Source organism: Argiope bruennichi, chromosome 6 (genome assembly GCF_947563725.1).
Source record: "Argiope bruennichi chromosome 6, qqArgBrue1.1, whole genome shotgun sequence".
In the NCBI taxonomy this organism is placed as follows: Eukaryota; Metazoa; Arthropoda; class Arachnida; order Araneae; family Araneidae; genus Argiope; species Argiope bruennichi.
Genome location: NC_079156.1, coordinates 99856984 through 99882787, shown reverse-complemented (window position 1 = coordinate 99882787; position 25804 = coordinate 99856984). Strand labels below are relative to the sequence as shown.

The window sequence follows — 25804 nt, the reverse complement described above, 5'->3', positions numbered from 1 at the left end:
CGGGCTCCGCTTTTATGGAAGATAACACCAGGCCACAACTTACTTGCACATCAAATTATTTCTTTAGAAAGTAATAATTTGATGATGAAATAATGGATTTTGATAATGTGTTTTTACATTTTTTTCTGTTTATTTTAACTTTATCTAACCGGAAAATCCACTGCAAAGGATTTTATTTGAATCTTTTAAGCAGCTATAAGATAAATGTTGCTATGGGATCATCTCGTAATGTTGAATCAAGATAATTCAGTTAGGGAATCCTGCAATTATGGGTACCAAACTGCTATAATTGACTATGATAATATATTTAAGCTTATTTTCCATCCCCAAACATGGCGTTTCTGCAATGGAATCGAATCTCATACCCGAGGAAATCGACTTGATCTTTCTTATATGAATATCGAGGTCAAATGTGATGCAAAAATTGAAGGGGGAAAAAAACAGGTTCTGCCTCTTCCGTAACTTCATCATTTCAACAAGATTCACGATTACAAGGTCTTTTCGAAAAAATCTCTCCTTAAAACCTCCAAAAGCATAGTCACGATAGTCTCACAATATTATCCAGCATTTAAAATATCGAATAACATCATGGATATACCGTACAACATCCTTTGTTAAACGGAAAATGGAGTAATTTAATTGAACGAACCCGAGATCTTCCGAGTCCGGTGATCAAAACTCTGCCATCAGATCACATCGATCCGTAATCATTATTAAAAATACTCAAAGGCTTTGCATATTCTGGATTTATTCTTACTTTTACAACTTCTTAACCTTTTCCATTTTGCAAGAGGAACGGCATTATTATGAAAATAACATTAAAATTTAATATCGAAGAATGGCAATAGTTTGTTTTGAAAACGTAAACATTGAATTTCGTGTACTGTTTAAAGTGACGTTCGCTGTTCCGATTTATTGAAACCGACAGTTTACCCCAAGATTGTTTCCTCGTTCCAGTTATTGCTCAGGTTGTTTTGCTTTTATTTTTTATTTGTCGAATGAATGAAGTAGCCGGTTTATAGTTATCATTGCGCCGTTAAAGCTATAAATTGTATGAATATGTGAAATTTTGACAGTTATTTATTCTGAACATATCATTCACAGTAATTGCTTCTTCACATTTTTTAAAGTAAACTAATTATTTGAAAGATATAAATATTTATTGAATAATTCCTATATTTATGTAAAAGTTTTAATTCTGATATAAAGCTAAAGAGTCCAAAGTAGCTATATTATTACATGCCATAATTATACTATAAATAATGTCAATTCATGGTATCTTTTGTTCTTCTATCTATGCGCTTACTCTTATGCTGTTTATCTTCCAGATATATGGAATAAAATGTTCTCAATTTATTACTAATTTAAATCTGCCATACATTTATTTCATACTATGATTGAAATTTTCAATAGTTTCACGCCTTTGGACGTTTTTAGCTTTGTTAGATATCAGTATGCTAATTGTCTTCTTTCAAATGCTAATTGTGTTGAAGTTATTATATGTTACTAATGAGGATCGATTTCATCTACCTCTTCTGATTAAATAAGGGAATGTATAGAATTTTTGTGTGTCAAAATAATATTTTTTTGATGGTTATTTATAAGGAAACAACTTTTTGTGCCTCTCTAGTTTATTACGCTTACATAAACTTTCTTGTGATACTTAAGTATTAAATCCAGCAGAAAAATACATTTCAGATGAAAAATGATCTGTTAAATTGCTGTGATGACACTTGTTATATGTAGTTTTTAAATTTTAAAAATGTTTGTTAAGATCAATATGCTGTTTCTTAATATATTTTAACATGTAAATGTGAATATTGACATTATTATATAAATATTGATTGTTAAAAAATTGATAAGTAAAATAGGTTCTGAATCTTTTGCAGTTACTTTCAGTAATGAAAAGCTTAATTACCTAAGTATTGTTTTTATCTTTTAATGCAGAGTTGCTTATTCCTGTATTTTATTTAAAATTCTGTTTTATTTTATATTGAAATGTTTTAATATGTATCATAAAAAATATATAATAAATATTTCAATATTTCACTTCTTTAAAGCTTTTTTTTATAACTTATAATCTTCAAAAATTAATGAAACATTTTTTTTTAACAGATGATTTTTGTATTATAAAAACAACTTTAAATCTTGGAACTTTGTTATGTGCATTTAAATGTTGATCTTCCAAGGGATTAATCAGTTTCAATTTCTACTTGGATTGTGGGAAAAGAGCTTTTCAATTAGATACTCATTTAGAGGAAATGAAGTCTTAAAAAAATCATGTTCATGAATTAATATATATATACAAATAAACTCTGTCTATAAATTTACTATTTCTTTTTCTCTTAGATTTGAAGATACCATTATCTATCAAACGATATCATTATCTATACGTTACTACTAAAGAGGCTGATTATAATGATACTATTATCAGAGCTTGGAGAGTAAAATGTATTCTGGTGTTAATCTTATGAAAGAATTAGTGTTTTTTTAAAATTATGAGTTATTTAATTTACAGAATATAATTTCAGAAGGCATATCTTTGTGCCTAATAAGATTATATAAGCTTAAATTGATTTAAAATTTATGAAACTGAGATTTCAAGTAAAAAAATAAATAAATTCATTTTGATAAAGGAAAATTTTACAATATCCTATATTAACATAGATTTTGATTACTGTTACTTTTGTGAAAGAATATATATTATACTTATATCTAGTGATTTTAAAAAAAAATTAACATAAAGTACAATTAACCATTGATTGCCATTGAATTGAAATTTTACTCTGCAAGTTTGCTATCTGCAGTATATCATGAATAATCTTATTTTATCAATTTTGCTTATTTTGTTTTAGAAGTATTACTGAATTAACTCAATGTATTTGTAAAATGGATATTGTAAATGTCGGACTTCCAAAACTAATGATTTTGTTTTTGTTGCTTTACTTCTTGATATTTTAGTTCCTATTAATTTAAATACTTTCACTGGAACAATTATCTTTTTGTATTTTTGTGCATTGAGATGCAAATTAAATCAAACATAAGTGGAAATGGATCTGCACAAAAGATATCTAAAAATATCTTTTTTTGTGTTTTAAAACATTTCTGTTCCTTATTCTATGAAAGTTCCTTATTCTCCCAGTTTGTAAACTAATTAAGTTTGAAAACATAAATATAATTTATTGAATTACCTCTATGTTATATAAAAGTTTTGATTTTGGTACAGTTTAACTGCATGCCATTATTCTACCATAAATAATGTCAATTACAATATGTTTGGTTCTTTTATCTTTGCATTTTTTATGCTGTTTATATTCCAGATATATGGATTCAAATTTTCTCTATCTCTAAATTTCACTAATTTAAAATCTGTCAAGCATTAATTTCATGTTATTGTTAAGTGTCATGTTGATACTCGGAAATAACAAGTTACTAGTAGTTTATATAGATGCTAATTTCAAAAAATGGGATTTAAAATAAATTTTTTCATAATGTGATTATATTTTTCATGTATGTGCCTCTGTTTAAAATTTTGTGATAAATATTTAATCTTTTATCTCTTTTTATGTTCCATTGATTGAAAATGTAAATGTATAAATATTATTGTGAAATACCAATTTCATTGATTTATTAAAATAATTATGAAAATTATGCTTGACATTTATGTTAAATTGTTTAAAGCAATGAATGTTGGAAATATTTTATTCATTTATGCAAATGCAAGATATGAAAAGAAGGTTTGTGAGTTGAATAATACAATGTATCAAATCTAATGAATTAAAATTGATTAACTTTTGATTAATATCAATATAAAGCAATGCTTTATGGTTTTGAAGAATGCTTAGCACAGAAATTGTCAGCTTTTCACCCTTTCTTAAACAAACAGTATAAATCTCATTAAAATAACTCTTTAGGTACTTTATGTGCTTATGAGACAGCTGAGATATTAAGTAATGATAGAATGCTAGCTTAGAAAATAAAGCTACTAATAAAGAGACTGTACACTATTGTATTTTATATAGTCTAATGAGGCTATAATAATAAATGAGAACAAGCTGCATAAATTTGAGTAATTCTGTGTGTAATATGTTAAACAAAGGAAGGTATTACGAAAAGTTTCTAATGGAGTAATTAAGTTACTTCCATTGCATTATATATTCTTTTCATTCAAACATTTTTTTAAAAAATTATTACATTTACTTCACATTTAAGTTTTTTTATTATTATTATGTGATTTGATCTCTGCTTGCATTAACATACAGGATCATATACAAAAATATAATTTTGTTGTATTGAATAATATATGCTATATATCGTTTGGACCATTTTTTTAAAAAAATTAATATCAATTGCATTAAAAAAATATAATTCATATGCTTTAGCTTTATTGCAATACACAAAATTTTCAATGTAATTAATTAAAAAAAAATTTAGATTGAAAAATTTTATGTTTGATTAATATACCAAATAACTTTATGTATTTTGATGCTAATAGAATTGTTGCAATTTAATTTGCATTTTTGTTGCATACTTTTTCCCTGACCAGGCATGATATGAACCCTGTTATGGCTTGATATAATCCATTCATTTAATATTAACAATTTAATGAATTTTGATTACTGTTTACATACCATGAAACTAATTAAAATTTTTTCCCTGGATTTTTTTAGATCAAATTTTCCTTCTTTATGCATGTCTGCCTTAAAATGTATATCTAAAGTTACTTGAAATGATACCGACCAATAAAAGTAAGTTAATTGTGTTTAATCATGCTTTTCAATTTCTGGGATTTTTTATTTGTAATTGCTCATTTATATGACATTTGGATTATATTATAGATTCATCCTGCAACTTTTAATGGAAGCTAAAAAATAATATTGCTGTTCCTGTTTGCATTTATTTGTAAAAATTAATATATTTATATAATATATATAATAATAATATTTTGCACTTTTAACATTTTAATATGTTGATGGGTATCTTAGTTTTATGAATCTAATTTACATTTCAGAATAAATATATCTATATAATTCTTTGTATTCTTATTTTAGCTACAAATAATTGATTGCATGTGCATGCTTTTCTATTAAAGTGTTTCTCAAATCACTTGCAGTTATTTTATACAACATTTATTTGTTGTGAATTCTCAGAATATATTTAAAAGGTATGTATATATTAAGTTAGTATTGTTGTCTGCTGATTTTTTGTGCCTGAAAAACATCTGAGACTTTCTGCTTTTAATATTTTCCAGATCTGTCTAGGTAACATTCTTTCATTTTTCTTATTTTAATTGTTTTAACATTTATATTCTTTGTTTAATCTATATTTTAATTATTGTAGCAAAATATATTAATAAATATTTAACTACAGTTGGTATCTTACAAACTTTCTGCTGTATCATTTTCTAGTTAGATTTGAAATTTAAATAATTTTGAAAAAATGTAGAAGTTTGGCAAAATTTATAAAATGTAAATTAATTTTGAATTGAGGTAAGTTATGTGTATAAACACATTCAGCGTAGCATCTGACCTAAGGATAGACATTTTTTATGTCCAGTCACACTGAACCTGATATCCTGAGTGTTAATATTTTAATTGACATTCAATGCTGGATTGAATAGAAATCTTTGACATAATTGTATACTCTTTTATCATGTATTTTTGCTTAGCATGTATTTGGTACTTTGCCTATTTGTTCAAACTTCTCCACAATTTTATCATTTATAGCTGTATTATTTAAAGCTGCATTATTTTAATTGTCTTTCATACATTCTGTTCATTGTACTCTTGAATCTTTCCAATGAAGACTAGTTTCATAACATCATAGCACTATTGAAAACTTAAATGTTTAGTTCATCCATCTTCAAAATTTTGCAACATATATATTTTTCATCTTGTAAACTACATGGATTTAAACAGAATCCTTCTTCCCTAACATTCAATAATGGAAGAAAATCAAGTATTTAAATATATTTAATGGAACAATAAAAATGATTTGAATTTCAGAATAACATTGTAATCTATTGCTATGAATTTGGAAGTTAAAAAAAAGACAAAATTTAATTTAAAAAATGTATGCAACTATTAAATTGGTATAATTAAATGTATCATTTTTGTGTTGTAATATTTTCTAAAGTTATCACAGAAAAACATCAAAAATCTTATTTATTTTTAATTAGAATTTAAAAAAAAAAAAACTTTGCACCAAGACCTACATTTTTACTCTCCAAGGCATATATGTGTCAAATTTCATAGTTGTAAGTCAAAGAGTCTGCCTGTAAAATGCCAACACACACACCTACCTTTATTATTAATAGAAATGATTGAAGTATCATTCTTATTATCAAGTGTTTAGTTGCAAGATCTGCTGTCTTAAGAGGCAAGCAATTGTAATAGTTTCCATTGCTTGTTGATTCATTCTATTATTCAATCAGTGTTTCATAAATTTTTATTAACCAATATTTTTGATAATTGTGATTAAAACCAAACTTGAATAAAACACAAGCATATATTGAATGCTTAGTATTTTTATTCTTTTTATATAGAAATCTTTACATTTCTATCATTATACCCTGATCTACTTTCTGGGACATTAAAGAAATACTGAAAAAAATCATTTCTGAATTAAAAATGAAATAGTCATTTTTTAATTTGAACAAATATTCCTTTTAAATCTATATGATTGACTGTTTTGCTTGCTAAATAGAAAACCAATCAGTTTTGTACTTGTCTTGAAAGTGTTAATTTCTATAAGAATTGGTACTTATTAAAATTCTTATGTGAAAATATTCTTAATTAAAATGAAAAATACATTACAGAGTTTTATTAAACTATTTACTCTGAAAAGTTCTTTCAAATAATCTAAAATGCTTTATAATTAGAATATTACTGATTTTATTTTTGTTAGCCTCTTACTTACTTACTTACTTGACATTGTCATTATAATTATAGCTAACCATTATGTACTAAAATTTTTTCTAAATGCTTTTTATGTTAACTAATTCAATGAAATTCTTGATAATTATTTTGTATTTTATGCTTTTTAAAACAGAAACAATAATGCATTATTTTTGCTTTAAAAGTATATTTAAGCATATATGTTACTTTTAAGGAACTTTTAATACTAGCTTAATAAATGTAATATGCTTATTTAGTGCTATATTAACTGTTGCAATAATTATATAATATGTTTATCATTGCTATGTTCTATCAAACATATATAAATATTTACAAAAAATGTATTAAATATTATTTCGTAGATTTTTATCCAACAGTTTTTTTATTATTATTTTGCACAGATATATATTCTGATACAGATATACAGATTCTGAAATATTAATATGTAATTAAATTTGATATGAGGAAGAAATTTCTTGTTTTTAGTTTGATGAATTATATGTTGTTATTTATTCTTAAATAATTTTGACAAATTGAGTTTTATGTAAGATTTAGATTCCATGTGTAATAAAGAAGTAATTGTAGTAATAAAGAAGTTGCATCCTTATTAGATGATAATTTTAAAATGTTTATTTGGAGTCATTGCTTTATTTATTAATAGAGACAAATAATACTTTGAATTGTAACTCAAAATTATTTTAAAGTTGCTAGAATTATGTTATACATCATATTTACTTTACTATGTTGTATAAGAGATATAACTTGAGTTGTTTGTAAGAGATATAACCTGAATACATAAATATATATATATATATATATCTTGCATTGTTAAGGTCCAAATTTATAATATTAATAACAGCACTTTTATCCATGGTTTTTGAATTATTCCATTTCAATTACATAATTTTTTGATACATAAATTGATTATCTCTATTACATACGTTTCTGAAATCAAGTATCCATCATTGCATCTTTGGTGTATTGAATTTGTCCTGTTCATTCAGGTTGCCCTTTCTGATTATAAACAAGTTTATTTTATATTTCATATACATACAAAGTATTTACAATTTGGGAAGAAACTTCATTGCATAGAAACTAGTAATAGTGGTCTCCCAAAAGTTTTCTCACATACTCTTTGATAAAGGTTTATCTCCAACCACTTGAAAAAAATTATGAATCTTAGGTAAAGCAAAGAATGCCTTGCATGTCAGTGGTGTATGATAGTTATGAAATATTAGCCTTTGGCATGAATTTAGCATTTTTACTGAATCTATTTTGTGACCCTTGGCTCGTTTTTTGGTGATTAATCCCAACATGCTATTAGTAGTAACTGAAAAATAACTTTGTGTTTTAGATACAATTTTCTCAACCGTCTTACACCGAAATTTCACACAGAACTGCAATTATAATCATAAAATCATGCACCAGATTTGATATATTTAAGTCACTGCATTTTTCAATTATCACGTTTACATGCTTCTGAATAAAAATTAACTCCTTGTTGTATTTGGTCCAAAATTTGATAGGATCTACGCTAAAGCTGTTAATCATTAAAATAAATTCAACCATTTAGCTCTCTTCATTTTGTAGTTATTGTGTTAGCTTCTATTTGAACAGACTTCCTTTGATAGAAATAAGTATAAATCTGTAACTTTTAATAGTAGAAAATTTGACAGAAATCAAGAAATTTGGTCTAAAGACCATATACCAAATGTCATCCACCTAGCTTAAAGCTTTTTGAATTTCCTTATTTGCAGACAGATAGTCATAATGCTAAAAATGTGTTTTTTGAACTTGAGGGAAATTTGTCAAAATCTCGAATTCAATTTTTAAAAATTTTTTTTTGATGATTACAGTACTTTATTTGTACATCATATACCAGAAAGTAAAAAGATTATAGTGATTATTTAAAATTAAAGTTACATGGATAAAAAAATGTATGAAATCTGTATATTTACTCAAATAACCAAAATTAGTAATTGTATATTAATGAGAAAAACAGACCAATTAAATAATTTCAGAAATACAAATAATTTGCATATGGCAATTTTTTTATTATTATTTGATTAAAGTAGCAAAATTTTTGATTGTGTCCGAATAAAGGATTTGATCACTAATAAAATCTCTTTATAAAACTCTTTTAAACACTGGCAGTCAAGCATGAAATTATTCAGACTCTGCCAGTCAAGTATGGAATTATTCGAGCTCTGCATTTCATTGCTTTAGAGTTTCAAAAGAATTTAAAATGTATTGACTAATCATTTCAATGATTTTTTTCTCAAATAAATGCTTTTTTGTTGTTATTATCATTATCAATATGCATTCCCATTTCATCTGTGGCTTGTAGTATAATGAATCACTGTTGATGTTAAGAGACTATTGACTATTTAAAGCTTGTTTATTATAAAATTATACAATGTATTTTATTGTTAACACTTTATTAGACTTAAATTTTTGTATATTTTAATAAAATGTCTATATATATGCATTATTTTTAATATTCTGAATTATATTGTTTTACAGTGAGGCAGCTTAGTATTCACGATGAGCTCTGGGCACCACAGTAAAGGTATTGCCTTCAGAAGGAAAATGGTTCCTCGGGCATCTTCTGATGGTGACCATTTGTTGGCCACCAATGCCGATTCAGGGGATGACAAAGATTTCTCGGATGGGGATTTTAAAAGTGGCAAATCTGATGTGATGGATGCTTTGATACCTCATACATTTCATAAGGAGTCGAAACCTGTTTCATGGACCTTTGATGGAGATCAAAATGCTACTGATACGGACAGTCACAGATCTCTTTTAGAAGAACAAATAGTTATACCTGATACAAAAGAGACTATGTTATCCATCGCACTCCAAGTCTTTGTGCCTTTCCTCATTGCTGGATTTGGAACAGTTGGTGCTGGATTAGTTTTAGATGTTGTTCAGGTATAAAGCTTCTATATTGTTATTTGAAATCAGAAGTTATTCAGTGTAATCAGTGTATATAATATAATTTATTTATTTTAATTATTATGTGTGTTTGTATTTATATGTTTAATATTTACTCTTTATGTAGTGTTAAATATTTGAATTCAAACAATTTGTTCTTCTTCAGCCAATACTTCATTTATTTTAACTATACTTCAGAGTTTATTGGCTTTAAATATGCTATTTATGTTTTACTTATAATTGACAAGTTTTAATGAAACTATATATAATGGTAAAATAAAATTATGCATTTCTCTTTATTTCAATATAAAGTAGTAGCACATTGTAAATTCCATGCTATTTAATGCACTTTATTTTTTATTAATTTTATTTTTTTATTTCAATCCATATTAGATTCTTATACATGAAAACGTACTGCTTTGTATTGCTGCCATATATTGGTGTAAATTTTCATGTGTTTATCTTTGTGAGTAGGATAGTCATATTACATGTTAGTTGAGTGGCTTACAAAGAATATATCTTTGGCATGTTATTCCTTGTAAAATGAATTTTAAGATTTATTTGTATTATTAAATTGCAGAACTAAATCCTAATTGAAATCTTCATTTATTGCATATGACAGGTGCCTTATGTACAAAAAAGAGATTATTGCAGAAAAAATGTCTGATGTACAATGAATTTGAATATATGGCGAGACAATAGGCTCGTTATGGATAAGAATGCTTTATTCCAATAGAAATATTCAGTAAGGAAACCCAACTAAAGTGTACATAAGAAAAGCATTTACAGTAAACTGCAACATACAAGCAAGAAATTTCTATTAAACAACCAATAGAATACATAGTGCTCAGAGAGAATTCAATAGAGATCAATATGCCAAAGAAAGGATTCGCTCAACTACTGATTGATTCAGCTCTGCTTTTTATATCTCAAGTGACAGATAATTGGATATCTAGAACAAACACTGTAATTGAATTCTAATGGAACTATTATGAAGATTCTTGAGTATTCTGGATTCTTCATATTTGTTCTCAAGAATCATTGACCCATTATACATTTAGCTCTTATTAGAACTATTTGTAAAATTCTCTTTCTTGCGATGAAACTAACTGCATGGGAAAGCATTATTATAAATTCATAACCATATTGACTTAAAAGTCATCAGTCATTTAAAATATCTTAGTTTCTATAAAATTTAAATACTGTTTTATCTATAGAGAGTACTGTTTTTCACATTTTGATATTTTAAAAATAATTCTGGAAAATAACTGTCGAACTTTTTAAAATTGTATATGTTTCTTTATATTTTATATTAATAAAAAAATTTTCAGTGTGACTAATTTTATAATTGTAATAAATTGCTTTCTTGTTGATTATAGGACAAAAAAATAAATAAATAAAAACATATAAAAAACAAAAGTATAAAATGAACAAATTTTTCCTAATATAATTGAAGAAGATATAAGTGCTTATTTGATAAAATTGCTCTGAATAAATTATGATAAAACACAATTTAACTAAAATGACAGAACCAATTTAAAAAGCAAGTTAAAACAATGAAGTATAAAAAATTTATTTGAAACATAAGCAAAAGTTAATCTTAAAAAACAGATGAAGTAATTGATTTAATTTTGGAAATTGTATATTAGTGTCAGATTCAGCCAAACATAAATGTGAATAGTAATAAATATTTATAGTATGGTAAAATGCATCTAAAATATAGGTCATACTGGTAATGTCAATGCAAAACCATTTTTAAGATGCATTATGAAATGTGCAAAACATTTTAATATGATAAAAGAATATTGAGAATCAAAGTTTTTAAAATGTAGAAATTTATAAAAAGTTTTAAAAATCCATACTTTTAGTATAAATATTAATTAATATTTTTTTCTTTCCTTTCTTTTAGCATTGGGAAGTTTTTAGGGTAGTGTCTGAAATATTTATATTAGTTCCTGCTTTATTAGGACTCAAGGGCAATTTGGAAATGACTCTAGCTTCTAGATTGTCAACACAAGTAGGTTTATTCAACTTTCTTCTCATATGATGATTAATGAATTTCCTTTTTTGAAATTATCTTTAAGGTGAAATTTCGTGATTCTTCTTAGGCTAATTTAGGACATATGGATACTTTCAAAGAACAATGGAAACTCGCCACTGGTAACCTGGCCTTAATACAGGTAATACTTAGTATATCTTTGGGTTTTATTTAATATACTATTATTAGAAAAGTTCTATGGAATCAATCATCTAATTATTTCCACTGCATTCTTTTTTTTTTTTTGTTTAAATTTATTTGCCAAACAATATACTAATTTTTTTTCTCAAACTTTTATTCTTATGTAGACTAAAAAATAAATTTCTGAGTAATTATATAAAAATTTTCTCTTACAAATTTGGTTGTGGAGATATTGCCATTTGAAATTGGGATGGACTTTTGCTATCAACTATATTTAGAGAAACAAAAAGCAGTTTGTGTTAAATTTGTTGTAGTATCTTTTTTAGGGTATTTTTATTTTCAAGTGATTCAAATGTTAGAACTTGAAATATTCATTTTAACCCATTCACTGCATTTTACGAGACCTCATGGGAAAACTATGGTAAAATTAAGTGTTTATAAATTTTGCTGGCAGTGATTAAGTTAAGAAAAGTTTTTAACAAATTTCTTTTCAAATTTCATTTTCTGTAATATATTGTATTGTTAAACTTGATTTTTGTTTTTCTAAAAAAAAATGCTACTCATTCTGAGATTTCAAAAGGCTTTTCCTTTCTTATAGAAAATATCATTAGTAAAATTTGTATGATTAATTAATAGTATATTTAAAACTGTCCACCTCTTTACAAAAAAATAATTAAGATCAGTACCTCATTATGGATTACAAAATTTTTTTACTATAAAGCATATATGCCTTTTGAGAGTATTTAATAACAAATTATTCCTTAATTTTTCTGTCAATTTATACTTGTTTTATTTATATTGAATAATTTTACTGTGCTTATCGCTTAATTCATATTTTCTTTCCTTAGTGTCAAGCAATTGTTGTTGGATTCTTAGCTTCATTATTTGCAATGATAATGGACTGGATACCTGAAGGCCAGTTTAATGTTGAGCATGCTTTGCTTTTATGTGCTGCTAGTATAGTCACTGCATCTTTGGCCAGTTTTATTTTGGGTGAGTCCCTAACAAATGCATGTCATAATCATTACAAATATTTAAAATTAATAAATAATTTTAAAAAGGATTATCAGAGGTTTTGCTTAATGCAATTCCATTCTTACTGTATCTTTTTAACATTAATCGATTGTTAACAATGTCCAAGCCATGATAATGCTTAATAAAATTCACTTCTTGTAGAATGTTATTAATTTTATTGAGCTTTTTTACTATTTTATAATCAGCATACAGAAGGGGGGGGGAGAGGAAGGAGAAAAACCAAGTTAGTTATTTTGTTGAATTGGTTGTCGATTTTGAAAGTGGAGATAAAAATTTATGTGATAATTTCTGGAATGTAATGTTATTATATGTTACACCTAAGTATCAAAATAATTCCAATCTTTTTTATTCTCCAAAGTTCTACCAAAGATTTTCAACATCTTAAAAGCCCATGCAGTCAATGTTCCTTCATTGATCTTATTCAACTATGTATATTACATTGAATAATTTTTTTCTCCTCAAGCAGGAATTAAACTATCATGTATATTATTTCTATTACCATCATTCCTTTTTTTCCCCATCTAATATAAAATTATAGTAAAAAATATCAATTGATAGGATTTTGTAACCAGCTTTAGATATTGTAATACTGTTTGTGTAAACCCAATATTTTAAAATTTAATTCAAAAGAAAAATTAAAATAGTCTCTAACAATGTTATTTAAATTATGCCAACAATGTGTATGGCGTTATAAATGCAGCCATATTATATCTCATAGTAATAATCCAACTCTACAAATATAAGTGAATTCATCATATAAAACATTGCAAATGTTTATTACTATGTTATTCTTCTGTACATTCCAATGAGAATTCAAAATAAAAATTAAAACAGCCTCCAACAAATGTCATTTAAATTTGCCAACAATGTGTATGGCTTTATAAATGCAGCCATATTATGTCTCATAATAATAATCGAACTCTACAAATATCAGCAAATACATCATATAAAACATTGCAAAAGTTTATAATTATATTATTCTTCTGCACAATCCAAAAAGAATTCACTCATTGGATTGTAGGATTCTTAAATAGTTTAAACCTATATAACATGCCAATAGTTGAATTAATTTTAAAGAAAAACTCTAATTTCCTGCTGAATATAAGAATTGATAAACTGGCTTGATTAATGGGACAAAATTGTCATCATACACCTCTCTCTACTCATATAATTGATTGTGGAAATACTGCAGCCATGTCAAGAACTAACATCATTTCTTTTGATCCAAATATGCCTTTCCAAATGTTCCAGCTATCACTGAAAATTGCCTTTGCAATGACTATCAACACTACCAAAATGACAAGAGAAAATGCTTCAAAAAGCTGGATTGTATCTGCAAAATACTGAATTTATTCTTGGACAACTCTATTCAGCTATTTCAAAAATAAATTAATTAATCACTTATTTAAATTAGTCATTTAATTAATCAAATAAATTAATCAGTATTTTTGTTTCAATAACTGGGAAGGCAAACAAGAATGCAAGATGATTGCATTTTGATAATAAATGTTGTGCTTTAAGAAGTATTGTAAATACATTCATAAGAAAATTGTTTTTACTATTTTTTGTGTGCGTATTACTGAGCATTTAATTCCAACATCCCAACAAAAGGCAAAATCATTTTTTAAGAGGAAGGTTAATATTGAGTGACAAAAATTTTCACATGGATATAGTGGTTGAATGGCATTAAGAAATTAAATTGCATTGACTCTACAATAGTTTTCTTTGGAATAGGATTATCAGTTGACATTTTTGCTGTTAATAGTTTTAAAGTTATTATTAGTTCACATTTTGCAATATTATTAATCGTTAATAATTTCTTATATTATCCATTGCTGTTAATGCTTTATTATTCACAATGCTAATCATTCTGCAATCCATAGTTTAGTCTATAAGGAAGATTAAAAAAAGTAATTGGATGCTTAGGTAAAAACTAATAAAGAATGAAAACTTTTTTAATTTTTGAAGAGTTTGTGCCAAGAAAAATGAAACTGGATATTAGTGCTTAGAGGTTAGAATATGAATAGTGCTGGATTTTCTGGTCAATAGTTTAAAAAATATCAAGTAGAAAAAACTATCAACTAGCACAGCATTTATTTACAACATATATAAAGACAAATTGATTGATTCAATTTTTATAATCTGAAGTTTTATGAGCCTCATTTGAATAATATTTATAATATATTGATGTTTTAGTATTATTATTTATATCCAAAAGAAGGGGTGGGGGGACTGAATCCATAGTTGTAATTTCTGTACATTGTTGAAAGGTGAAGAGTTAGTATCTTTATAGAAAAATGTTTGGCATTTCCATCTGATTTATTATATGAATCTTATGCAGGAAACAGAAAACATAATGTTCTCTTAAAATCCAAACCATCATATACCAAAAATTTGTTAAAATCTGCTAAACTTTTATCTTTTCATAATGCCACTGGATTGCCTAGTCACCAATGCCAAAAAGCAAAATGGCTTCTAAAGTAAAGAATGCAATGAAGTGGTCCAAGTTAACTGCTTAGAATTTAAATAAATTTTCATGTTTATCTTATTTTTTTTAATTTCTTGATTTTATAAATTGAGTTAGCTTATTTACCATATTATATATTTTGCAACCACTTGACTTTTTGACAATAGCAACTTTTCATCCATTTGCTGATGGATGGGATACTGATATGGAATACAAACAAGCAGAATTTCTGCTAATTTACTTTTTGCACTTTGAGTAGCAATGAGTAAAGCAATCCTTTTGTTTTACATTTTAATACAATTTGTTGTAAATGATTTATATAATGTAAATTGCATAATTTCAAATAGCTTTTTAAATGGTTGTAAACATTTGTTACCTCATACTTTTCTACTACTTTTGACTTTTATTTTCCTGTTTTTCTATCATATTTTCCTATATCTTTGATTCAGTTTTCATTCTTAATTAATAATGGAAAAATAATTTAAGAGTTTATTCTCTCAAGATGTGTGATGGTCAGAATACTATACCCTTTATTAATTTTTTTCCTTATTAGTTGTGGAAAAGTAATTTATTATTTATTTTCCCAGGATGTGTTATGGTGTTAGTGGTCATATGTTCAAGAAAGTGTCATATAAATCCTGACAATGTGGCTACTCCTATTGCTGCATCATTAGGGGATCTAACAACGTTATCGCTTCTAGCGGGAATCTGTAATGTTTTATTTAGGAAACTAGGTAAGAAATATAAGATAATTAGTTGTTTTAATATTTATTATTTACACTTGGACATATTTTTAAAATATTTAATCATTATGTTAAATTCAATAATTCAAAAGTTAAATTGTGTTTTTAATTATTTTTGTGGAGAAAAAAATTTATATATTTATAAATGTAGCTGAATAGTTCGAAAAATGAAAGGTTTTTAGCACAAATAAATAAAATTTGTCAGGGGAAAAAAACAGGCAAAAAAAGAATAGATTTAGTAGTTTAATTTAACGTGTAATTTTTTAACTTTTTTCTTTCCAAATTGTTGTATTCTTTGTAGGTTTATTTTTTTTTTGCAGTGTTTTTGTCTATATTTTGAAGTAAGAAACAATTGATGCAAAATAGTTGTTTTTTAAGAAATGTATATCTTATAATTAATAAGCATTTCTATTTTAGAATAGTTTGTTTACTGGTTAAAAAATATCATTGTTTGGTAATTGCAATTTAATATTTTTCCTCAAGAATCTATTTTTAACGGTTATGTATTTTTATCACTACTTATATCTAGCTGCATATTTTTAATTTTATTGTAACTTAAATTACCAAAATTTTCATTTGGAACAATTATATGAATATTAAAAACATACAACATGGTTTTAAAACTATTAGTAATTCCAAAAAGTTTCTGTTTATTTCATATCTTTTTCTCTCAGATGATTTAGATATATATTTTTAAACATGTTAAAGCACTCTCGGACATTGTAATTGATTACAAAACATATTTTCACTGTAAACACATTTTTTAACTGCTGAATTTATTTTAATTCTTTTTTTATGGTCTTTTGACTAATATTTTTAGCAGGAAAACTTCTGTCTGAAATGCAGTCTAATTTTTTTAGATTATTTTTTTCATTTTAATATTTGATGGTGGTAATTTTATTATGTTAAAATTGTTTATGCATATTACTTTTGGCGAATTTCAATTGTATTCTATTACTCATTTAATTTTAATTCAAGAGTGGCTTGTTGTGCTTTAAGTAAAATGTTCATTTAATGATACAACTTTTTAAAGAAAGAATTGGCTAGAATGCTCATTGATGTTTTGGACTTTATTTATTAGTTTAAAAATTGAATACAATTATTTGTATATTTATTAGTTTAAAAATCAGATAGAATTATTTATGCGTGTGTGCTTTATTCTAAATATTTTGTCCAAATGAGCTCTTGGTATTTTTACAAATAATAATCATAGCTGAGATTATTTGTTGCATTTTTTTTTCATTTGTTGCATTTCAAGTTTGCTTATGCACAGAATGTTTTAATAAATATATCAACTGTCATACATTTTTTTTTTCAGTTCATGACACGGTTTTTTTTTTTTTAATTCAGTGAATTCATTTTATTAAACTTAATTCAAGAAATGCTGCAAAAATTGTTTTACTTTTTTCTACATATAGTGTAACAGATATGCAAAAAGCATTTGTAAATTTGCTTATAATATTTTTTTTTTCAATTTTATATTTAAAATCATAAGCATTTACATAGAATACAGCAAAATTTTTTAGTTTAAAATAAATTTCCTTCTTCGAGTTTTGTTTTTCCTCAAAAAGAGCATAGGAAGTAAATTATTAGTAGGTATAGTAAATAGTTTTGATTATTTTCTCCTTTGTTTTAAAACCCATTAGATATATTTTTTTACTTGTACATTTGCATTCTTCACTGTATATATTAATAAAGGTATTTTGATTATTCCAAACTTTTTAAATTTTTTATTCTTTGTTATATTTAATTTTAATGAAATGCTAATTCATTAAAATTAAATTGCATGTTTGTTTTCAGATTCACCACGTTTTGCTATATCTGTTATATCACTTTTTATGTTGCTTCTTCCCTTCTGGATTATTGTGGCTCGACGTAATAAATATACACGTGAAGTTTTAAATTCAGGTTGGACACCTGTTATTTCAGCTATGCTTATATCAAGGTACCGTGGTGTGCAAATATATAGTTCTCATTAATTGGTTTTAATAATAATTATAATGTTTTAAGGGAAATAAATTCCAAAGCTAATTTTTTTTTTAAGTCTTTAACATATTTTTACTATATAAAATTTTAGAATATATTTCTTTCATTTAATGTTTCTTTTCTGAGTATTTAACTTAAAGTATCAACTTCATTAAGATTATTTCATAAATTTTTCAGAAAATTAAATTATTTCATTTGATTTTTATAATTTTTTGTCCCATTTTCAAACATTTTTATAATTTTCTCCTACTTGTAATATAAATTAATTTTTATGTATATTACATAAAAAGTTGAAATTCTTATTATCTTGCTATGAATTGAATTAGATTTTTATTTGTTTAGTTAAAAAAAACTTTAAGTCATTAATTAAATGGATGACTCTTTTTCAATATTTTTTATAGTATTTGCTTAAATTTTCTTTCTAGATCCACTTTTGATTATTCTTTATAATATTAGTATTCAGTAATTGGAAAATTAATTAAAATGTTTATTTATTTTTTTATTTAGCTTTGGTGGTTGTATTTTAGATTTTGCTGTTGACAGATTTTATGGCATTGCAGTTTTTCAACCTGTAATAAATGGTAAGTTTGACAGCTTTCATTTCTCATATATATGTTGAGATAAGCCTGATTTCATTGTATGATTATAATAAATTTGCATTTTTATAAACTTTTAAATCAGATTTATTTATTTATTTAAAATTAAATTTATTAAATGTTGTAAATGTCCTGTATTTATTAAATGTTATATTTGACTTTTACTCGTTACTGCTATATATGTCCTTTGCAATTCATAGTAATTTCTAGTACTCTCTTCTCTGTGTTTGTTCTTTAATATGATATCATAGATTTTATACATATTTCTAATCCTAATCACAAGAATTTTGACCTTAAATTCTTTCAAATTTTCAAATTTCATTCATTTTTATCAAACATTAGTAGTCCTTAATTAATCATGCATATTTATTGCAATTTATTTGTTAAACTGTTTTGATATGTGGAAAAATTTTCATTTATTAATGCTTTCATTCTTGAAACATTGTTGCTGAAATTTCATCTTTTTTTTTAATGCATTATTTAATTATTTAAATTATCTTTTTATATGTTATAAGTAATATAATTCTAACGGCCTTTTGAACTATTAAACATTTTGATGTAGAAAAATGCTTTAAAAACACTAATAATAAATTATGGATTTTATATCAAAATTTATTACATTTTAATAAAGAATGGAAGTGTAAATTCTTTATTAAATTTGAAAAATTTGCTTTTTTAAACTTGTATTTTATACATAATTTCTGTTTAATTTATACGTAAATATTCTTATATGCAGGTGTTGGGGGTAATTTAGTAGCTGTTCAAGCTAGTCGTATTTCAACATATTTACATCAGAGATCAAAATTAGGAGTTTTACCACCAGATGATGCTGATCTGTGCAAAGATCCTATATCAGCGTTCTTTGGAAAAAGTAATTTAATTCATGCTGTTATTTTGATGATTTATTGTGATTTTGATTATTTAATTAAGTAATTAACATTACAAAAGTTCTATAATGGCTTTAGTTTCTTAAAATTTATTTAAATGTTAGATAAATATGTCTGGGAAATAATGGAAGTAATGCTTTAAAATATTTTATTGACATATCCACTCCATCCATTTTATTGACATATATTATTCTATATTGACATATCCACTCTCCTTCTCGATCCTTACATTACTCCACACTATGTTTTCTTCATTCAAAACAATATTGCAGATAATTTCTTGAATTATTTTTCATTACCTTTGTCATTTTTTTATCACTGCATCTAATGTTTCATATCCTGTTTACTTTTGACTTTGCCCTTACTAAAAAGAAAATTATATGAGGCACTAGATGCACTACTTCTCAACTGAAATGAAATGTCACTGAGAGAGATCAAATGAGTGGGATTTTGGCCTTATAATTTAGACCAAAAATATTTTGGCAAATTCTAAATTGTGGTTTGCTGCATTGTCCTGATGACCATGAGGTGATTTATCACAGATCAAGCCATTTTCTCCACGGCCAATCGCATAGAATAGTAAGAAAATTTGTGTAATATTGTGTATCAGTTTTCATAGTCTCTTTGAATTTTCTCTCTTTCACTGTCTGACTTTCAGTAACCCAATCAGTATGCACAATCCCTTTGAAATGGATTATTAAATACCAATCAATGTGCATAGCCCCTTTGGCATCAATTGTCTGATCTTCAGATACACAGTTAATATGCACAGTCCCTTTGAAACTGATTGCCTGCCCAACTGTTTGTTTACCCATTCAGTATGCATATTCTCTTTGAAATCGCATATCTGACCATCAGATATCTAATCAGTGTGCACAGTCTTTTTTAAAATAAACTGTCTGACCTCAGGTACCTAATCAGTATACAGAATACTTTTGAAGTCATTGATCAAATACCAATCAATGTGCACAATTCCTTTGAAATCATGAAATTTAATTTTTTTTTCAACCATTTTATGAAAAAGTTCTTGTCAATCTCTTCTTGACCTTTTCAAGCATTCTAGAACAATCAAAAGCTTGGGTTCTCAACAAGCATTTATTTCTATACATTTGTTGCAACAGTGAATAAATTTTATTTGGCATATCCCAAGTTTAAAGATGCTTAATCTGAACAAGTTGTTCTTCTCAGTACGGCATTCATTAATGAATTGATTCTACGATTACAATGGAACTGAGTGATATGTAAATTGAAATTTGAGCACATAATGGAGAAGGACATGCAATCCAACTTTGTGTCATTGTTCATTTTATGCTTATTGTTTTACTATAACATAGTCTGATTATTTTTTATTCACACCCCTTAATTATATAGCTTCTCCAATTTTTTTCTCCATAACTAAGTGTTAATTATATTACAATTTTAAAATATGTAATATTATTTAAAAAATTAAACAATATAAATTAAATAGTTCTGTTATCTTATTTGAAATATAATAATATATTCTTCAGTTCGCAATATGATAAATAATAATAAAATAGATAAAATTGTATTTGCTTAAATGTTAAGATTTATTGACAAATGATAGTAAGTTTAAAATGATTCAAAGAATTGATAAATGTTACTTCTTAAATGTTCTCTATTTCATGTACAACCGATTTTCTTTATTAGGTATCCATGCAACTACAGCCAGAGTTTTACTATTGATGGTAATACCAGGCCATTTAGTTTTTACATACGGCATAAGATTTGTTAATGCTGGTCATACCTCGGTCACTGCTATGTTTTTAATGTTTTATTTACTAGCTGCAGTAATACAGGTAATTGATCTTGTCTCTTCATTTATAATTATTTATTTTCATTATCACTGTTATATTGTTTTAAATATTATGTGCTTTGAATCTCTTCTTCATTTTTAGATTATTCTATACAAAAAAAAAAAAAATTCTGTATATTTTGCAAAAGCAAATATATTTTAATTTATATGAACTGTAGCCTTTGACCAGTTTTAACAAAATAATTATTGAAAATAAAAGATATATATTTATTGTAAAAAAGAAATATATGTGTTGCATCCCTGCCTTCTATTTCTGTGTGCTATATCATAATTATTCGTATAGTAGTTTAACAATATATTGGGTTGGCAACTAAGTAAATGCGGATTTTTTTTTAGAAAATCAAAGACAATTTTTTCATGGAACTAAATAACATTCTGTAATGTATTGCCCATTTTGATCAATGACCTTTTGCCATTTTTCAGGCAGCATCATAATCCCACTTTCATAAAACTTCTGGTTTTTATTAGCAAAAAACTGAATCAGGTACGACTTGACATCATCATCTTTATTGAAATTTTTACCATTCAAGGAGTTTTGTAAAGATCGAAACAAAAAGTAATCAGATGGTGCAAGGTCAAAACTATATGGTGGATGTGGCAAAACATCCCAACCAAGCTCCAATAATTTTTGCCGAGTGACCAAAGATGTGTGTGGCCTTGCATTGTCATGATGGAATACAACACCTTTTCGATTTGTCAATTCGGGCCGCTTTTCTTCAACTGCATTGTTTAATTTCGTTAGCTGTTCAATGTAGACATCAGAATGGATCGTTCGATTGGGTGGTAAGAGTTCAAAGTAGACAATTCCTTTGTAATCCCACCAAACTGATAACAAAACATTCTTTTGATGAATATCAGCTTTTGATGTTGTTTGAGTTGGTTCACCTGGCCTGCTCCACGATCTTTTCCGCTTGATATTGTTGTAAACAACCCATTTTTCATCGCCAGTTATCAGCCGTTTTAAAAATGGATCTTTTTCATTACGTTTCTTTAGCAAATCGCAGCTGTTAATGCGTTGCGTTAAATGCGTTTCTTTCAGTTCGTGAGGAACCCATGTATCGAGTTTTTGAACATAGCCAAGTTGTTTTAAGTGATTTTCAATGCATGTATGTGATACATGAAGCTTCTCTGTAATCTCACGTGTTGTACTGTGACGATCCGAATCGATTATTGCTTTGATCAGGTCGTCATCAACTTCAACTGGATGACCAGAGCATTTTTCATCTTTGAGTGAAAAATCACCAGAACGAAATTTGGCAAACCAATTTTGACACTGCCGTTCTTTTAAGGCTTCGTCACCATAAACAGCACATAACTTTTTATGAGCCTGTGATGCGTTTTTCCCTTTGCGGAAATAAAAAAGCAAAATATGACGAAAGTGTTCTTTTTGATTTTCCATTTTTCAATGAACGCCAAACGAAAACTACGCAACCGATCAAAAAACTTTTTTTACTGATTGACAGCTGAATTGCCAACTATCAAATAACAAAATGTGTTTTACATTTGTACTACGTCTGCAAACCTAAAAATTCAACTGAAGCCATCTATGAGTGAAATCCGCAATTACTTAGTTGCCAACCCAATATATAAATTTCAAATTTTTCTTACATGAATTTAATGTGATATATCACTTTGTACTGGATTTCAGACTATTATATAGTATTTCATTTGTTTCTGTTAAAGAATGTAATTAGTGATAACTTATTGCTTTTTTATACCTTTTAGAATTAATAATAGATATTTTTTATTTTCAAAGATATTTTATTATATTAATTTAATTCAAATCTCTAAGTACTTTTGCATTTATTTTTACTTATTTATTTATTTTTGTAATAAAAAGGAATGCATTTTTTAAAAAAAGAGTCTGTTTCTTTCTATGCATTCTCTTATTTTAATTAATATTCTTCTCCCTTTTCCACATATGCACACATCTTTGTGTTTTGAATGCATATTTCTATGTACATTTTTAAAATTTGGAATTGGCATTCTTTTTACTATATTTTCTATGTTTTTCATTGATTTTTTAGGATTATTTAAGTAACTGAATTTTATATTTTAAAAATATTTAGCATCTGAGGACAAAAAAAAAAGTATTTTATATTCTTATTTATTTATTTGCTTTGAAATCAGCCATTGTAATATTTTAAATATGCATTATTTTAAAATTTGTCACATTTGCCACTATGCATATTTTTTATGCTTTCACATAGTGCTAAATTCTTCAAATTTAGGCTTTGTATAAATTTAAAACAAATTATGGAATAATTCTTAAATAATAAAATTGGATTTTTATTTATTTATTTATTTTGCATTAGAGACTTTATATATTTACTTTGTTAAATATATTAACGAATTTTTCGATTAATATGCATTGTTTCACAAAATTTTCTATTATTAAATTATTATGAAATTATGTCCATGTTGATTTCCTCTGTAAGCATCCATGTTCACTTTTTAACAAAAGTTGAATTTATCTAAATAGGCCCTTTAATTTTTCCTATTGTATTTCAGCTTCTAAAGTTTTCATTTAGAAAAATCATTTAGTAAGAGAGAATATCTATTATAATTATTTATTGAATAATTAAGTAGTAATTGAAGTTTGGAATGGGTTAGGAAAAAAAAAAAAAAAAAAGAATTTGTGCATATTTTATAGATTTTAAAAGTTTTTTTTTTTTTTCCTTGTTTCTTTTACAAAAGTCTCTTTTCAAAGTCTTTTTTTTTTTTTTCTTTTTAAAGATTATTCTTTTAAATACTATTCAAAAAGTGAAATTATAACCCCAAAATTGAACAACTAAAAAATGGCTTATTAATTAATGACAATTAAAAGAAAGCAATTCTTCTCAAAATGTCATTTTGCTGAAATGTTTCAAATAAGGGTGATTTTGACTAATATTTTATTTGACTTATTTGTTTTTGATTATAAAATATTCAAAAGTCCAAAAAGAACAAGAAATATGCATTTGCAAAATTGTTAGAGCTGCAAATCATATACGTCTTGACTTTTTAAAAATCATTACTAATAATAAAAGAAAATGTAGGTGCTGACACTGTATAAGCCAGATTTTTTGACCTAAAGCAACCAAACTTAATACAGATATACTTTGAAATATGAAAATGTACATTTTGGGAAGCCTAATTATAATTTTAATTACAGTTTAAATAGGTTTTTGTTGTTTTTCCATGGTAATTCCAAAACATATTATTCAAAAATTGATTTTTACATCAATTTAAAATTTTAAAAGTCACCTTTTCAAAGATGCTAATATAGTTACATAAATACAATGAAATCAAATCATTTTGATTGTTTCATCAAATATTTCATTGCATGATTTTCTTACTTTAAAAAAATTCTGCCTTTTATATGAAGAAAGACTAACTAGACAGAAAGCAACATTATATTACTGTAGAAAATAACATGCTGTTTAAAATAGATTACCCAGACTCTTAAATTTTAAAGACATTATGATGTCATGAGACTCGACTGCATTTTGATGATTTACATACAGAATAAAAAGAATAGGTGCAAGGTTATTGAAACAACATGGCTTTAATGTCTGTAACAATTAGATCATCAAAAATATTTTGTTCTGGTGATCATGATCATCAAGTTATGCATAAAAGAATGGAAATTAAGCAATATCAATATTCTTGGCAAATAGGTAGTCGCCAAAGACAGTTAGTAAAAATTGTTATTTAAATTTCATTGCAGGTAGCCATTCTGTTATATGCTGCTCACGTCATGGTCCATTGGATGTGGGTGAAACATATTGATCCAGATAATTCAGCTATTCCATACCTTACAGCCTTAGGGGATTTGCTTGGTACAGCTTTACTTGCACTGGCATTCATGATTTTATATGAAGTTGGCGATAAAGATTTTGATGTTGGCGAATAAACTAAACTATATGTATGTTGCATTAATAGAGTTGGATAAAATGTGATAAAAAAATTGGGGACTTTCATTTTAGCTTGCAAATCTCAATATTGTGTGATCCATGGATTAGGGAAAAAAGTTTTATTTTGAATTTATTTGTTTATTTACATAAATATTTATTCAAGGATTGAAATATTGTTTTATTTTTTAGTATTTTTATTTTGTCTTAATTAGTTTGATTTGTGTGTTACAAAGGAGTGTTAATTTTTAATTTTTGTGATAGAAATAAATTTTTAATTTTATAAAAACTTAAATTATATAAATTACTACAATTTTTGTTTTGTTTCCGGTATTCAATTTTTTTTTTATC

General features: G+C 25.7%; 1 protein-coding gene across 3 annotated transcripts; it reads left to right on the top strand.

Moving 5' to 3' along the window:
• Positions 1 to 863: 863 nt before the first annotated feature.
• LOC129972128 (solute carrier family 41 member 1-like) lies at positions 864 to 25804 on the top strand. 3 transcript variants are annotated; one of them, XM_056086133.1, is made up of 13 exons: positions 864 to 968; positions 4671 to 4748; positions 5052 to 5164; positions 9420 to 9830; positions 11743 to 11850; positions 11942 to 12013; positions 12861 to 13005; positions 16102 to 16248; positions 18058 to 18202; positions 18751 to 18824; positions 19576 to 19710; positions 21395 to 21543; positions 25270 to 25804. In XM_056086133.1, the coding sequence occupies exons 4-13, from the start codon at positions 9441 to 9443 to the stop codon at positions 25453 to 25455; spliced, it is 1551 nt and encodes a 516-aa protein (XP_055942108.1). In that variant the 5' UTR covers positions 864 to 968; positions 4671 to 4748; positions 5052 to 5164; positions 9420 to 9440; the 3' UTR covers positions 25456 to 25804. The 3 variants fall into 3 exon arrangements, with proteins under 3 accessions (XP_055942108.1, XP_055942107.1, XP_055942109.1); XM_056086132.1 differs by lacking the exon at positions 5052 to 5164; XM_056086134.1 differs by lacking the exons at positions 4671 to 4748; positions 5052 to 5164 and having other exon boundaries at positions 869 to 968.

Coding starts and splice junctions, on each gene's coding strand:
- LOC129972128 (XM_056086132.1), top strand. CDS start 9,441: ATGAGCTCTGGGCACCACAGTAAAGGTATTGCCTTCAGAAGGAAAATG. Junction 9,831..11,742: donor TAGTTTTAGATGTTGTTCAG/GTATAAAGCTTC, acceptor CCTTTCTTTTAG/CATTGGGAAGTTTTTAGGGT. Junction 16,249..18,057: donor TGTTTTATTTAGGAAACTAG/GTAAGAAATATA, acceptor GTTTGTTTTCAG/ATTCACCACGTTTTGCTATA.